General features: G+C 41.8%; 1 protein-coding gene across 4 annotated transcripts in view; it reads right to left on the reverse strand.

Annotated features, from left to right (window-relative positions):
* ADCY10 (adenylate cyclase 10) overlaps window positions 1-18,062 on the reverse strand; it is a 93,428-nt gene that overhangs the window by 67,499 nt on the left and 7,867 nt on the right. For all 4 annotated transcript variants that reach the window (XM_059073630.2, XM_067030121.1, XM_067030128.1 and 1 more), the window contains 7 exons: window positions 17,253-17,349; window positions 14,033-14,121; window positions 10,783-10,974; window positions 8,221-8,339; window positions 7,118-7,194; window positions 4,835-5,024; window positions 1,380-1,435 (listed from right to left, as the gene is read on the reverse strand). In XM_059073630.2, the coding sequence (XP_058929613.2) occupies window positions 1,380-1,435; window positions 4,835-5,024; window positions 7,118-7,194; window positions 8,221-8,339; window positions 10,783-10,974; window positions 14,033-14,121; window positions 17,253-17,349 (820 nt within the window). The remainder of the gene's footprint in view (window positions 1-1,379; window positions 1,436-4,834; window positions 5,025-7,117; window positions 7,195-8,220; window positions 8,340-10,782; window positions 10,975-14,032; window positions 14,122-17,252; window positions 17,350-18,062) is intronic.

Genomic DNA, 18,062 nt, shown 5'->3' on the forward strand with positions numbered 1-18,062 from the left:
ACAAAGAAAAAGATTGATAAATTGGATTTCATTAAAATCAAAAATTGTGTTCATTAAATACATTACTAATAGAGTAAAAAGGCAAGCACAGGGCTTCCCTGGTGGCGCAGTGGTTGGGAGTCCGCCTACTGATGCAGGGGACACGGGAGGATCCTCCCCAGTCCGGGAGGATCCCACAGTGAGCCATGGCCGCTGAGCCTGCGCAAAAAAAAAAAAAAAAAAAGGCAAGCACAGGATGGGAAAAGTTACACACAGTAAAAACAAATGGACCCATTTTCAGAATATATAAATAATTCCAACAGATCTATAAAAAATACAATCCAATTGAAAAATAGACAAAAGATTTGTACAGACACTTTATAAAAGATGATTTCCAAATGGCCAATAAATATTTAGAAAAGGCGCTCAGCCACATCAGGGAAATACAGATGGAAACCATGGTGAGATACCACTATAAACCCAACAGAATTATTAAAATTATAAAGACTAAGAAAACTATCTACCAAAATTGTACCCTTTGCCCCAACAGTATTACTCCTATATATATAGTCAACAGCAGAAATGCATACATATGTTCACCATAAGACTTGTACAGAGATCTTTATGGCAGTATTATTCATAAGAACCCAAACTGGAAACAGCTCAGATGTTGTACAAAAGCAGAATGAATACATTGTTATATATTTATAAAAGGGAATATAGTCATCACTCTGTATCCACAGGAGATTGGTTCCAGGACCCCCGGGGATATCAAAATCTGAGGATGCTCAAGTCCCTTATATAAAATGGTGTAGTATTTGCATATAACCTAAACACATGCTCCTGTATACTTTATAACTCATCTCTAGGTTGATTATAATAGCAAATACAATGTAAATGCTATGTAAATAGTTGCCGGTGTGCATCAAATTCAAGTTTTGCTTTTGGGAATTTTCTGGAATTAAAAAAAACATTTTTTTTTTGATTTGTGGTTGTTTGAATCCATGGATGCACATCCTGCAGATACAGAGGGCCAACTGTACTACACAACAATGAAAATGGATGAATTATAGTTACATCCAACAATATGGATGAATTTCATAACGTAATGTTGATTAAAAGAAGGCTTACATAATTACATAATATATGATTTCATTCATATACATTTTAAGAACAGGCCTAAGTAATTTAGGGTGTTAGAAACCTTTGGGTAAAGGGAGAGGGATAAAGCATGTGAGGGTTTCCAGAGTACTGTTATTTTTCTATTTCTTGGCTTGGATGGTGATTATACATTCATTTTGTGATAATTCATTAAGCTGAAGACTTATCATTGGTGTACTTTTCTGTATGTTTTGTTATAGTTCAATAAAGAGGTTTAAAAATCAAGGCTCAGTACCTACCTAGCAAAGGGTAACCCTCATTTCTGTTGCAGATGAGGTATGCCATCCCAAACATGCTAAAGAGAAGAAAAGAAAAGATGTTAGCATCAAAACAGGGAACTACTGAGATCCAGAGGGACTAGTTCTTAGTTCCCAGAAAGCCTCCTTTTCAGTCTCTAACAGGAATCTATCCCCTGTCATCAAGGGGTCTACCAAGGGGTGCAGATGCCAAGAGGAAGGGAAAGGAGAAGTTCTTACCTGGTAATAGAGTCTCCAAACAACTCAAGTAGCTGCCTTTACCACAGCACCTGGTATGTTGTTCAAAAAATGCTTGTTGAGTCTGCATTCCTAGAACCGACCCTTTTCTAGGGAAACCAGACACTCAGTATGGGACCCAATACAGTTAGATGTGTTATATTGTCTCACAGCATGGAAAGATTCTACCAATTGCTCGAACAATGATAGTTCACCTTTGTGGAACACATGCTATGTGCCTGGCAGTTTCAAGTGCTGTACATGTATCATTTTCTTTACTCCTGACAAAAACCTTATTAAGAAGGTATTATTATTATTATGATGTCCATTTTACAAATGAGAAAATTGAGGTACAGAGAATTTAACTTGAACAAGATCCCATGGTTAGTGGTGACAGAGGATAGTGACAGAGTCAGTATCTAAAACCAGGCCAGGGGCATATGTCTGCCCACTGCATAATATCATCTCTTGAAGGGGCCTTTTTAGACAAATGGCTCATTCCCATGTTTATACTATCATACTACCTTGTTATGCCTCTGTTATAGCACATACCAAAGTTTCCTAGGTAATATACCCCTAATTTTGTGTATGTTGTCTTCCTCATTAGATTTCAGGACAGGAACCAGGCCCTCTTCATATCTGTATGTGTATTTCTATAGTCTTTTATTTGCAGAGATGGTATAGAGAAACCATAAAGAAGGCAGGCTTTGGGATCAGATAATCCTGGTAGTTTCAGAAACAGTAGATAGTTTCTGTGGTAGACTGACTGCATTAATGGCGCCACGTCTTCATCCCTACTTGTATCTATGCCCTTTGCTATGTACTGTACCTTTGCAGTGTCCTCCCACTCTGGGCTCAGACTTGTGAATGTTTTGGCCAATGGGATGTTAGCAAACATGACACAGACGCTTGAAAAATGCTTGCTCTCTCTTGATCTTCTGATATTGCCATGACTACATGCCTGGGTTAGCCCAATATAAGATGAGACACATAGAGTCAAACTGTCCCAGTTATGTCAGCCAAAATTCCCCGTTATCCCACCTGAGGTCATCCTGGATCAGCCAACAACCTGTTGAACCCCAGGCATGTGAACAAGCCTAGGCAAGATCATCCAAATCTGCCAAGATCAGCTGAACCCCACATATTCATGAGATAAGTAAAAATTTACTGTTGTATACAACTGAGGTTTTGTGGTTGACTATAATGCAGCATTATTGTGGCACTTTGAACCTTGGCTCAACTGTTTACTAGATTTATGACTATGGACAAGTCATTTAACATCTCAGAGTCTCAGTTTTTAAATTTATAAAATAGAGTTAATAATAGTTTGTTTCTACCTCATATAGTTGATATTAAGGTAAAGTGCCTAATATTTAATAAGGGCTCACAAAAATTATTATTCATGCATTTATTCGAACAGCATGTTATTGATGATCTACACATGCCAAGAACAGTGCTGAGCTCTGGGAATACAAAGATGAATAATAAAGACTCCTTGAACCAATTATAGCCCCGATTCTGTTATCTGACCCTTTAAGACCTAGATTCTAGCTTGCTAGTATAAAGAATAATACCTTTTCACTTTCTATCCACCAAGCACTACCATATAGAGCTTTCCATGCTGTTCATTCATTTATTCATCATTACTGATGCCTACCAAGCATTGGGGATATAAGAATGAACAAGAGGGCTTCCCTGGTGGCGCAGTGGTTGGGAGTCCGCCTGCCGATGCAGGAGACGCGGGTTCGTGCCCTGGTCCGGGAGGATCCCACATGCCGCGGAGCGGCTAAGCCCGTGAGCCATGGCTGCTGGGCCTGCGCGTCCGGAGCCTGTGCTCCGCAGCGGGAGGGGCCACGACAGCGAGAGGCCCGCATACCGCAAAAAAAAAAAAAAAAAAAAAAAAAGAATGAACAAGAAATAATCACTATCCTCCAAAAGTTCCCAGTGTAGTAGGTGAAAAGGCACATCGAGTCTGTGATTGTGATGAGCGTAATGAATGTTCTAATGTGCTATAGAGTTACACAGAGGAGGAAACAGCTAAACTGTCTGAGCTGGGGTTGGGTAGCTTCCACAGGCAGCTTCAGAGAAGAGGAGATCCTTGAGCTGGATTTCAAAAACTGACTGTGTTAGCATATGGTATTTGTTTTTCTCTTTCTGACTTACTTCACTCTGTATGATAGACTCTAGGTCCATCCACCTCACTACAAATTTCATATGGAATCTAAAAAAAAAGAGAAAATGGTTCTGATGAACCTAGAGGCAGGACAGGAATAAAGATGCAGACATAGAGAATGGACTTGAAGACATGGGGAGTGGGGAGGGTAAGCTGGGACGAAGTGAGAGAGTAGCGACATATATACACTACCAAATGTAAAATAGATAGCTACTGGGAAGCAGCCACATAGCACAGGGAGATCAGCTCCGTGCTTTGTGACCACCTAGAGGGGTGGGATAGGGAGGGTGGGAGGGAGACGCAGAGGGAGGGGGATATGGGGATATATGTATACATATAGCTGATTCACTATGTTATACAGTAGAAACTAACACACCATTGTAAAGCAATTATACTCCAATAAAGATGTTAAAAAAACAAACTGACGTGGTTTTCCTAGGAGACTGGGGATGGAATGAGTGAAAGGGAAGATGATCCCCTTAGAACCCCCCCTGGCCCCCCACCCAGAGGAAAGGGCACAGGAGGAGATGAGGTAGGAAAGGCAGGTGGTTACTTTGTATGTCATTGCAAGGAATTTGAAAATTATCATGAAAATGATTGGAAGATACTGAGGGGTTTTAAGCCCCAATGTGAGAGCAAGTTGGGCTTTGAGGGAATGTATTTCACTAAACACGTAGAGAAGGAGCAATCCCTGTCAATGCCTGGACACACAGTTGACGTGATCAATAGTTAATGGTTGGTGATTGGGTCCATCTGGGTCCAAATAGAAACTAGAATGAGGGGATTCTCTGTTCTCTTTACACAACCTTTGAAGAATTACCCTCATAGTCTCAGAACTGAGGGTAGAATGGGATCTTCCACCATGCTATACTATCAGCAGGATAGAGGAAGATGAAGGAATTTGAAATCTGGGCCTTGGTCTGGGAAGGAAGAGATTTTAATTTCATGAGCTGGCTTTGAATCTGAAATGGGTGACCTGTCATTTTGCTATCATAATTGTCCCACTTCTTTACTAAAAAGTACTGCAAGATCAAAGCCCCACACTCACACTTTCTCATTAAGGCCCAAACACTGATACACTGGTCCAGAATCTGCAACACCTTTCATGACTTTCTTTGGAAGCTCTTTAAAAAAGTAGGCTGGTAGGTTGCTGCCATTGTAGGTGACGGAGTCACAGGTCACGATTCCTGGGTAGTACATCATCATCCTGGCAGCTATGTTGACTTTTTGACCAATGACTATAATAGGAAGGAGAGAGAAAGGCAAAGAGCTGGGAGAAAACAGCCATTGAACTGAGTGTAATCTGAGGCGTACTGTCCCCAAACGGCACTGTTACCCTTTACTCCCTTTGCCTCTTATGGATGACACAGCAATCTCACCTTCAACTACCCAGATTCAGCCAATGGCTATTTTAGAATATATAGGGAGTTAACTCATTTAGCCACCTGGGAGGCTAAGGGGGATGATCTGCTCAGGGATAGCAGGACCCTGAATATGGAGAGGATTCTGTTAAGTGGGACGGTGGACAGGCCCTGAGGGCCCTCAGATGAGGTAAACTCGATCTTCTGCTACAAGAGAGATAAGCACAAGCGTGGGCCTGGAACAGTGATCTCCAATTGCGTCTGCATGTTCCTGTGTATGAGCCTTCATTTAATTTTTTAAGGGTGAGTAAATGGGGCTGGAAGGAGGGTGTGTGTAGGATTGGTTTAGGGGATATTGTAAGAGGTAATACACTGTAGTGCACAGAGTCTGAAACCAGGTTATGCAGGTTTGGATCTCAGCTCTACCTCTAACTACTACATGCAAATTACTTGGGCAAAATACTTGAACTCTTCCATGCCTCAGTTTTCTAATCTGTAAAATGGGGTTGATAATAGTACCTCTCTCAGAGGGTAGTTTATGAAGATTAATGAGTTAATACACATAAAGAACTTCGAGAAGTGCTGGGCTGCTGGTAAGCCCTCAGTGAATAATACTATTAATTAGGTATTAAATGTTGCACTTTGACATAAACTTGAATATTCCTGATTAAGATATTCATTTTTTAGGCTTCCCTGGTGGCGCAGTAGTTGGGAGTCCTCCTGCTGATGAGGGGGGCGCGGGTTCGTGCCCCGGTCCGAGAGGATCCCACATGCCGCGGAGCGGCTGGGCCCATGAGCCATGGCCGCTGAGCCTGTGCGTCCGGAGCCTGTGCTCCGCAAAAGGGAGAGGCCACAACAGTGAGAGGCCCGCGTACCGCAAAAAAAAAAAAAAAAAAAAAAAAAGATATTCATTTTCTAAAAACAGTTTAGTATGGGGAAATTTGACAATACAATAAAGCATGGTATCATGAATCTATATACCCATCACCCAGTCCCCAAAACCATTAACCCGTGGCCAATCCCGCTCCATCCCCATTTGCATCCACTCTCCACCCTGTATTATGTTGAAGAAAATCTCAGACATCGTATCATTTCAGACATAACTATTTCAGTTTTATATGTATTCAGTATTTTAGATGTATTATTTCTGAACATTTAAAACCGTAATAGGATTGAAAAGGAAAAAGCAGTGAAATCTTGAGATAACACCTACGTACTATTTCCTTTTGAGATTAGTACTATTTATCAGTAATGCCAATATTCATAATTTTTAAGAAGCAGTCCTGGGTCTTCTCTGGTGGCACAGTGGTTAAGAATCCGCCTGCCAATTCAGGGGACAGGGTTTCGAGCCCTGGTCCGGGAAGATCCCACATGCCACCGGGAAGATCCCACATGCCACGGAGCAACTAAGCCCGTGCTCCACAACTACTGAGCCTGCGCTCTAGAGCCCGCGAGCCAGAGTTACTGAGTCTGCGCATCTAGAGCCCGTGTGCAGCAACAAGGGAAGCCACTGCAATGAGAAGCCCGCGTCCGCAACGAAGAGTAGCCCCCGCTCGCCGCAACTAGAGAAAGCCCGTGCGCAGCAACGAAGACCCAAAGCAGCCAAAAGTAAATAATTAAAAAAAAAAAAGCAGCAGTCCTAACCTATCCCAGGAATTAAGAGGAGTAACTGTTTAATGTGAACAGAAAATTAACATAAAGGCCCATCGTCCCACGAGCTTATGGCCCCCCATGGCTCCCCTCAAATGACTGCATATTTCTTATACTCAATCATAGCCCCGGAAATGCATATTTGCAATCATTGAGCTGTCAACGGGCAAAGCTATATGACTTGGTTCCATCTGGAAGACTGTAAACTTTCTGAACGCAGGGCCCACGCCTCACTTATTTTTGTCTTTCCTCCCACCAAGCCCAGTGGCAAGGCACAGTGTTTGCTGAAAGGAAGATGGAGATAAGTTAGCCCAGCACACCTGTGTACTCGTGCCTCACAGAGTGTCCAACGATTCCGCAGAAGACAATCCCACTGGCCACGCCGATGGAAACAGTGCTGGCTCCGGGCAGAAAGAGAGTTGAGAGGAAAGAGACAAAGACAATGAGCACAGAGAAGGCAAGGAGGGTGGGGACAAGGTGATGAATGGGATGGGGGAGGGGTGGGAAAGGATTTTCAAGAAATAACTCTCTTCCCTTTGTAGTTAGGTTAGGGCAATTGTACGTGGCCTGGAGATGTAAAGGAGGGGCAGTTTGTGACAGAGAACTAAGTTCTTAGAAGTGATAACTCAGTTCACTTTTTTGCTAGTTTTAACTATTCATCTGAGCTATTTTTCTGGAAAATAAGCTCATCACCCCAAATGGACTTTCAATATAGAATGACTTTGAGTAAACAATTTTAACTATCTTTTGTGATTGCTGGAAAGAACAAGGTCATTGTTTTGAAAGGAAGTAACTCAGTGTGTGGCACCTGACAGCTAACTTTGCTAATGCATACAGATGACTAGAGGCTGCGAAGGTGGAATATTTAGGGCAAGGAGTGGTACCTGTTTAGAGTAGACCAGAGTGGGCCGCAAGTAGGGTCACTGGGGTGCTCAGTCTGGGGGAGCCTGAGGGCACTGGGCTCTTGGACAGCCGGGGTTGAGGATGGTAAACATTATTTTGACAGTTTTACTCAGTGGATCATCTTGAGGCCAGATCAATATATAAATTTCCAACCCAAGGACTTACTTTATCTCCTAGTTATTAAAAATCAACTCAGGTCTCCAACATCGTTGGGAGTGCGACCTCTACCAGAAAGTAAGCCAGAGTAGAGAGAGACAACTCAGTTAGACTCTCTCTGGTACATTTGGACTTTTTAGGAGTATCCTTTCTCCACCTGGCCTTGACCATCCCCCGTCTGACTGCATCAGGGCTGGGTTTGCTCACCCTACTTGTACATTAGGTGAGTAATGAATGCAGACATAAAGGCACCCAGGCAAAGACAGCCTTCTCCTGCCTTCCTCTTCCCTGACACTTGTCCTATCTCCCCATATCCTACAACAGGGTCAGGGACCAGACGGAATCAGGGTCTGGAAACACTCACTGGATCTTGTGGATGTGAGAGCAGAAGTCAAATATATCCACAGCACTTTCCAAGGCATGAGTGACCTCATCAGGTGCCTTTTCCCCGGGAAAACCAAAGACACAGAGGAAGGAACAGCCCTGTGAGGGAGAGGATCAGCAAACACAGCTGGTGGACAGTCAGCTTTAAACTGGACCAGCTAGAAGGCCCAGTGGAGGTTGGGCAGCAATTTTCACTCTCTGAAACAAATTTCATCATGATTTCACTCACACCCATTTTATTTTTAGCAAACTTCATGTAACTTCTAGTGCCTCATCAACAGTAGGGCTTGAGCCTGAGCGGGGCTTGTTTTTGCTCCAGAGATAGTGGGTTGTACTGAGCTATTTGTGTGCACCCTCCTCTACTCTCTCCTGTGGCCAAGGTCTTGGGCTGCAAGGTACTAAGTTTAAGGCCAAGAAGCAGCACAGAGCAAAAGGTGCCAGCTCTGGAATCAGAAAATCTGTGTTCTCAGGCCACTTCCCAAGTGTAGAAACTTGGACAAGTCAATTACACTCTATGAACTTCAGTTTATGAATCTGAAAATGGGTATAACCTAGACTTGCTGAGGTTGGTTTGGCTACTGAAAATATTAATATATTATATATACATATTCACACATATATATACATATACCTTATAAACTCTAAAGTTCTTTTCAGATATTGTTATTATTCATTTTTCTTAAGGATAAAGACTTAAGCTGGGAGTGGTTTTTCTCACAAAAAGTTAACTCTTTCAAGCAGAGAGTAAACTCTAAAACTTGGCACTTTTACTACCAGTCCCTTAAAAAATGATCTCAGACGCTGTTTTCTATAAGAAAAGGGCATAATGCATAAAGCCCAATGAGTTAAAAATTTGAGTCTATGTATGTTATATCCTGATAAAATGCAAAAGAACAGTAAAATGGCTCAATTTCTTCAACCCTCTCCAAAAAGAAGCTGACCAAGAATCAAATCCTAATTGGTGCTAGGTTCTGTTGTGATGTGCGAGGGGAGCCCTGAATCCAGGTCTGTGAAGAGACTAGAGGGCAGCCCCTTTGGGGCCACTGGTGGGTCTGCTTTGCCTGGAAATTCTGCCTAGTGGCTTGGGAAGGTCTCACGCTGGCAGTGAGACTAGCATCTCCCATCTGCTGAGTGCTGACGTGAACTAGACATTGCAACAAGCGTTTCACACATATATTTTTTAAAACTTCCAACAATCATTTGAGGCAAATACTATCTCCATTTAAATAATATCCCTATTTTTACTCAGGAACAAACCAAGTCTCAGAGAAGTTCAATGACTTGCTAAGGTCACACAGCTGGGAATTGTTGGAGCCAGGAACTGTCTCTCCAGGAATTGTCTGGAGTGTCTGTTAGACACCAAAGACTGTTCTCTTAGGTTCTATGCTCTTTTCTGATGATACTCATAAATGAATATGGAAGAAAGTACTAGAGCACACTGTGCTGGAGGACCCCACTCCCTCAGAAGCACAGAGTTTGTTTTTCCTACAAAAAATTTGTTCTGGGCTTCCCTGGTGGTGCAGTGGTTGAGAGTCCGCCTGCCAATGCAGGGGACGCAGGTTCGTGCCCCAGTCTGGGAAGATCCCACATGCCGCAGAGAGGCTGGGCCCGTGAGCCATGGCCGCTGAGCCTGTGCGTCCGGAGCCTGTGCTCTGCAACGGGAGAGGCCACAACAGTGAGAGGCCAGTGTACCAAAAAAAAAAAAGAATTTATTCTTTCTGCCTGGTTCTGGGAAAACGTGTGTGAGTTACCCATTTTTGCAGCCCTAGCTTTCAGTGGCTATGAAATGCTCAATAAGCGCTTACTGAATTAGTGAATGAATGAGTGTGGGGCAGTAATTGAGTGCCCTGCTCTTAAGATACAGAAACACCTGAGATGGGGAGTCAATTCTCATGAGCACTTCTGTGATAATTTATCACATCATTTTTCTCTGAATTGAGTAAGAGCAGATTGAAAACACTGAGAGCTAGATGTGACACCCACCCCCCACCCACCCCAACTGATTAAGAAACTGAAAGGGGAACTGGAAGTATACATATGGCAGGTGGAGATGATCAGAAATTACTTCTGGGGTATGACAGTTACTAGAAACCTGACCTAAAATCTCTGGGAGATGCATTATACCCTGGGTTGCAGATATACGTATGTATAGTGAAAGCTAGTTGAACACAGTAGTTAAGAGCACAGACGAAGAAGGCACATTACCTGGGTTTGAATCCCAGTCCACCATTTAATCTCATCTTGTCTCAGTATCCTCATCTCTACCTAAACCTCCTCATCTGTAAATTGGGGACAATAAGAACAGTACCTACCTCTTGGAGTAGTCACGAGGAGAAACGAATAAAATATGTAAAGTGTGGAGAACAATGCCTGGCACATAATGAGTGTCATATCCACCATGTAAGCTGTAATTACAACTATGAAGAAAGACTGATAGTTCTAGGTTAAAGGTGTCTATTCCCTCCCTCTCCCCCATGTCCATAGACATGAATGCTAACCTTAAATTATTGGTAGGTTCCCACACCTTTAGTAGGAAATTTACCTTGTCAAACATGAAGACTTTGTTGATTTGGCCTCGGAAGACCCTCAGGACAGAATTAATGTGCGCGCAGGCATCCTGGATGGCTGAGCCTATGACTTCTGCTTTGTCTTGGTCCTTAAACATCAGGTTCACAAACATGATAGTCACTGGGCGAAGCTCAGACAAATAACCCCGAAGCTTTTTGTCATCAATCTGCAATTTAGAGGGAAGCTTTCCTTAACATGTGTCTTTGGCAGTGCATCTTTCCTCCCAATATCACCCCTACACCCAAAATTATCACTGGGATAGAACTAGGCTTTTGAGATTCTCTAGGGAAGCTGAAGTTATCAAAGTTGGGAGGTACAACACAGAAGAGGCAACCCAAAGTAAAAAGGACAGAAATGGAATGGCCTATCAAAATCTCTTCCAATGGGAACCTACACACCTGCTCATTTTTGGCCAGATACCACTCCCTTGCCCAACTGCTAGCTCCCTCATGCCAATATGAGCCATCACAATAAAAAAAAAGACTGCTGTTCTTTTGGCTCCCTTACAATGTAGGAGTAAGAATAGCATGCTATGTAATTCAACCTTATATTTTCATGGTAAGGTACCTTCCAGAATATTTTCCTATTCTATCCTATTTTATCCTCAAATGAAATAAAATCAGCATTATTATGCCCATTTTACTAATTAGATAACTGAGAGATGGAGAAATAACATAATTTTCCCAAGTCACATGGGGAAACAGTAGCAAACAAAAATGCAAATCTACAGACTTCTAGTCCAACATTCCATTTATAACATTCGCCTGCTTCTTGGGGTGGTATATTTCATTCAGCTCCCATCTTTTCTCTAAGTCTATCCACAACAGGCACAGGGAAAGGAAAGGAGGGTGTTCCCAAATTACCCCTGCCTATATCATCAGCCCTGAATTTTGTTAAATTAACTGCATAGCAAACCAATGGGGGAGAATCACTGCATTTTTTTTCTCCCCCAAATAGCACAAAAGTGTCAAATTCTCCATTGGCTATATGAAACATATCTTCTGGATGAAAGAGGAAATTGTGTATAGGGAATCTTGCAGCCAATTGTGTATAGGGAATCTTGCAGGCTGCGACAGTCCTGGTTTCATGTAATTTGAGACTTTTCATAAAAGATAATTTAAATAATTTCTAACTCACCAATATGATAATTTTCTGAGTTTTCAAATGAATTTCTTAAATAAGTATCAATAATTAATATTAAATACATAATTTTAAATATGTTAAATAAAAAAATTAAATAATTAAAAATTTATTCTATCAGGCCATGTGTTCTGAGTTTTGGTTTGGAAAATGCAACCACATCTCTGTTCTTTTTTTTTTTAAACATATCTTTCTATTATATGCCTACAACTCTCATTTGTTTTGTTTTACCTTGAATTTTTAGGGGTGCTTTTAATTTTTAAAATTATTATTATTTAAAAAATTTATTTTGTTTATTTATTTTTGGCTGCATTGGGTTTTCATTGTTGCACTTGGGCTTTCTCTAGTTGTGGCAAGGGCTACTCTTTGCTGCAGTGCATGGGTTTCTCATTGTGGTGGCTTCTCTTTGCTGCAGAGCACAGGCTCTAGGTGTCCGGGCTTCAGTAGTTGTAGCACGCACGCTCAGTAGTTGTGGCTCACGGGCTCTAGAGCGCAGGTTCAGTAGTTATGGCACACAGGCTTAGTTGCTCCGTGGCATGTGGGATCTTCCCGGACCAGGGATCGAACCCATGTCCCCTGCATCGGCAGGTGGATTCTTAACCACTGCGCCACCAGGGAAGTCCCCACATCTGTTCTTGAAGTGCAGGGACAGGCCTTGGTAAAGCTTTAAAAGGTTTCTCTTTTGCCTCCTTTCAGCCCCCTTAGCTGTTATATCTTCAGCTGGTGTTCATCATTCTTACCCACAATTTTCACAGTGACTCATGGAGACTCACATACCCCATTCCTGTAGACCTTGCTCTCAGCTGGTAACAGCTGAAGAAGCATAATGTGTTATATCTCTTAGAGGGAGGGAGGGGAAGAGGGGGTGGCTCTCTTGAGCTTCAAAAACCTTGAAGAGTCGAACAATTGCAGCCACTAAAGGCAGTGTTTCTAAATTGAGCAGAATGTGGAGGGGTGCATTCTGATAGCTCTTCAACCCACACTGTGAAGGCAGCTGCCCACTGATCAGGCTTGTCCTACAAAGATTTCCTCTAGGGCACAACTGCATTTTAATGGGATTAAGAATTAAAACAGCCATATATTAGAGGCAGTGTATAGCCTGTGCAAAAAATGTAGGGTTCAGAGAGAACAGGGTTCAAATCCTAGCCACATTTCCTACTTTACAACCTCAGGAAAGTTCATGGCATCCTCTGAGTCTCAGTTTTCTCACATATAAGGGATAAAGATATCTGTCAAGGATTGTGAAGAATAAATATACGAAAGGGTAGAGAGACTTCCCTGGTGGTGCAGTGGATAGGACTCTGAGCTCCCAACGCAGGGGGCCTGGGTTCAATCCCTGGTCAGGGAATTAGATCCCACGTGCATGCTGCAACTAAGAGTTCACATGCCACAACTAAGGAGCCCATGTGCCACAACTAAGCAGCCCGCCTGCCACAACTAAGACCCGGTGCAACCAAAAAAATAAATATTAAAAAAAAAAAAGGTAAACCACTTGGCTATAAATGTAGTTCAGATATATGTAGGCTATAAAAAAAAAAAAGAAAGAAAGAAAGAGTAGAGTGTCTGGCATATGGTGAGTGCTCAGAAACAGTTATAATTTGCACAGATTAATGCATTTGAGAGAACCTAGATCTAAGCAAATGCAAAGGGAAAACTTTGGGGGCTGGAGGTAGTTCTGAGAGTTCTAATTATCTGTATTAACTTTCAAAGCTTAAGATCCAATTCAAGTGACTTAAGAGAAACAGTATCACTCACTTGATGTCTTTCTGCTATGTGGCCTATAGAAAGGGTAACCATATGTTCTCATATGCTTGGGACAGTTTCAGTTTGCCCAGTTGTGTAAGGCAACACAGTCCTAGTTTACGCCTGTTGTCACAGTGTAATTATGAATAATGCCCCTTTAACTCTTAAAAGTATCCTGATGTGAACAATAAACTGTTCAGTCACCTAGGCATGGAGAATGTCAGCCCCACCTCTTTTTACTTCAATGAAACATTTTACAAGCTACTGATTTTCTTGATCTTAACAGCTGTCCAAGACCCCTGACACACCAAAAGCCAATAAATTAAAAAATATGAAAATACCTGTTTCAATATGCTTTCCATCACATACTTTTGTAGGGACAACTCCAGTTCAGGATCAGACTCCAGTATGCAAGCAAGCCTCAGGAGGTCTATGATGCAGAAGGAGGGGCAGGATCAGAAAGGGAAGCTTGGCTCTGCAGTGCTAGAGAGAGGCACCTCCCAGTCCCCATTCCCTTGGGCAGTGGTCTTCACTGTTCAGTCAGGAACACTCTGGGCTACCTAGTGGCCCAATGGGGTCAAGGGAAATCCAATGAGAAGTTCTCAGAAGTTGCAGGTTTCCCAAAATTCAGTTGCGTGGAGGTGGTAAGAATGAGCTTGAAGAAATCAAAAATTGAGGGAGAAAGAAAGGATGATAGGCTTTTAGCAGGGAATAAAATAATGATAATGTGAAAAAAAATAGTTCAAAAAGAACAACGGAGTCTGAAAGGGATACAAATTAAGAAGAAGATTTAATTTTAAAGTCTTTATGGTATATATTCAAAACCTAGTCTATTTAAAGCACCATGCTAGGCACTGTGTGGGGAAAAAAAGTCATTAGGAAACTTGGACTTCTTCCTGGAGGCACTGACTTATGGACATTCAAGTATAATATTTTTAGAAAATTTAAATAGAAAAAAGGTCGAATGGGCTAAAAGATTATAAAGACCAGAGAGATTCAGGGGAAGCAGGGGCCTAGACAAACTGGTTTAATCTGAAAAGGGTTCAAAGGAGTACTAGGAATTTTACTCAATCTTGAATGACTTACAGCTTTTTACTAGAAGGATAGAGGAGGGCATTCCTAGCAGAGGGAACCAAGTTGGTTAAAGTCAAGAATGAGCACAGTATGTTACTCTAGCCTGCCTGGAGCCCCATGTGAATATTGGAGATTAACAAGAAATGACATTAAATAGACTGTAGAAAAAGGCAAAGAGCTCAGGAAGAGAGCAGGAGTTGTAAACGTCTAGACCATTACGGTGGCAGTGGTTATGGAGACAAAACTTATAAAGAATTTGGCTGGTTTTCGTTTCTGGTACCTGAGAGTAACTTCTAAATCTTTGGGATTTCCCAGTTAATAGGTTGTCTCTGTTATTCACTGTGGACCTTTGGACCCTTTGGACCACACCTGAATTTATGCTAATGAGATGATTCAGGATAGGGGTCTATCTGGAAAGACCAAGCACGTGATAAGAGGGTTGGGGCTTTGAGCCAGGTGATTAGAGCCTGACCTCCAGGACTTCTGAGGAGGGAATGGGGACTGGAGATTTAGTTCAATTACAAGGCCAATGATTCAATCAACATGCCTACTTAATTAAATACCAATAAAATCTCTGAACCCCAAAAGCTTGGGTGAGCTTCCCTGGTTGGTAATCATACCTTGATGTGCAGGGAGACTGATGTGTCCTGAGGATACAGAAGCTTCATGTTTGGGACTCTCCCCGACCTCACCCTATGTGTCTAGAGATAAATATAACACTGGTCTTCATATGTATCCTTTACAATAAAGCCATAATTATAAGCATAGCACTTTCCTGAGTTCTGTGAGTTTTAGTGAATATTGAACTATAGTGAATTATTTATTAAACCTGAGAGCATTGTGGGAACTCTTGGATCTGTAGCCAATTGGTCAGAAGTGCAGGTGGCCTGGTGATCTCAGAGCTTGCAGCTGGTGTCTGAAATAAGGAGAGTCTTATGGAGAACTCCACCTATCTGTGCTAACTCCAGGCAGTTAGCACCAGAATTGCATTGCAGTATTGCAGTGACCAAAATAAGGCCAGAAGAAGCTCTTTATTGAAGGCATCATTAAGATCTAGGAGTTGGGATGGGATACAACTCAAGGAGTGTCACCAGACTTTTTCCATCTTTGGAGCTTTTGGGTTCTTGGCCTTTCCTGGTCAATTTTCTTGCAGTTCCCCTCAGTGTCCCTCCCACCCCATTACCTACAGCAGTTTTGTAAAATTACAGTCTACTATTTGTGATGTTCAAAATATTCAAGACCTACACATAAATGATGAGAAAGAAAAATGATTCAAAGATGTTTCTGAAGTTTCTAGTTTGGATGAAGAAACGTTTTTAGGGAAAGATAAGTAGCATAGAATTTAGACAATGTTGAAATAAATTTCTAGGCCCAAGATGGAGCTGTTCCCTGCCCAGGGTGCCATGTCAGCAAACCAAGACTTAGATAAAATTTGTTTCCCTGTAAATGCTCCTCTTAACCAGAGATGCAATTATCTAGTCAGCCAATCCCCAAATGCCAAGCCAACTCTGGGCCTCCTCACCCCAAACAAGACTAACTATATGACGGCCATCCCAGCCAATCAGATATTTTTTATTTGTCTCTTCCTTTATTCTTTACCCTATAAAATCTTCTTGCCCTTCGCACCATTTTGCAGAAGATTGTCTACTTCATGAAGTGTTAAAGTTTGTTTTGTATCACCTAAATTGTCCTGCTTTCCTCACCCTAGTCCCAGCCCTGTGGAGTCATGGGGAAATCCAGCATAGATGAATGGTTCCACAAAAGGTGGGTAGAGAAGACCAGACAGTCAAGGACAGAGCCCTGAAATCAACATTTAAGGAATAGAAAGGGCACTGAAAATGGGTAGTTTGTGGGGTAAAAGCAAAACTAGGAAAGAATATTCTTGAAAGCAAAGAAAGAGGAGAAGGTAGTATCCAGAAAAAGAGAGTAATCTAAAGCCAAGCACCTAATATGAGGCCTGAAGAGAGGTCAGCTAGTTTGGTAAATTGATGGTTATTAGTGACCTTGACATAAACTGTCTCAGTAGACAGGAGAAATGGACAGAAGCTAGATGTCAGGGGCTCAGGACTGACAAGTAGGTGAACACATGCCCCCTCACCTCCGAGGTGCATGTAATCAATGCTTATTAGGTGAATAAATAAATGAGAGGGCAGAAGAAGAGGCAGAGACATATACATTACTATTCTGAGAAGTTTGGTGGTGAATGTTAGAAGGGGAAAGTAGGGTTCATAGAAGTTTTATTTTTTTCTTTTCTCATGGAGAAGACTTGCAAATGTTTGGACGATGAGGGAAGGAGTCATTGCCAAGGGAGAGGTAGAGGACCCGAGGAAGGTTGTGGGGAATGGGAAGGAGGTCCCTTTTGTGTGCTGCTGGGACTGGGAGCTGTACTGAGGAGGCCAGTCACTTGTAATGGAGCCCCTGGCATTGGTATAAGACCCTACTGACCAATTGTAGAGGCAAAGGCTTTTGTCTATAGAGGGTACTTACTTTTGTGGTCACTAGAAGGATAATAATCCATGAAAGCCATACACTTTGTGAAAAATTCATCAAAGTTAAAAGAAGGGGGTGGTTTTAAGAAATTAACCTAAATTGAAAAAAAAAAAAGAGAAGTTTTTGGTTATTCTGAGGGCTGTATGGTCCTTTGAATGTAATTTCTCAACAGAAAGGGCAGGGTGTATGCTTTTGAATATCCAGGACATGATAAACAGAGACTAGCATACTTAAACAATGAAGAGCTTTATTTGCATGTGACTACATTAAAAATATCTCCAGTTGGTCATTAAAATCTCAATTTTTGGTATATACACAGAGGGCCATTCCAAGGGGCTGACCTGTATACTTTTCCAGTCTTAGAACTTTTTTCTTCTTTTTCTTATTCTTTTATAATATTTTAATTCAAATAAAGCCTGGTTAAACTGTACATCATTTCTTTCTTACAAGCGTAAAAATACAAAGGGTGCTAATGCCCCAAAAGGTATCAGGAACAGCACCGGTAATAAGATTCATATCAAACCATGAACCCCAAGATATGATACATGGAGAATGGCACAACCTCATTTCTGTGACATTCTTGCCCCCCCAGATGGATAACCTTAGTCCAATAATGAGAAACTATCAGGCAAAACCAGACAGAGGGACATACACTAAAATAACTGATTAATGCTTTTCTTACATGTCAAGGTCATAAAAGACAAGGAAAAACTAAAAAACTCTTTTAGAGATTGCAGGAGGCTAGGTAAAAATAACAAAATGTGGTGTGAGATCACGGATAGAATCCTGGAACACTCCACTGAGGAC

Source organism: Kogia breviceps, chromosome 1 (genome assembly GCF_026419965.1).
Source record: "Kogia breviceps isolate mKogBre1 chromosome 1, mKogBre1 haplotype 1, whole genome shotgun sequence".
Classification (NCBI taxonomy): Eukaryota; Metazoa; Chordata; class Mammalia; order Artiodactyla; family Physeteridae; genus Kogia; species Kogia breviceps.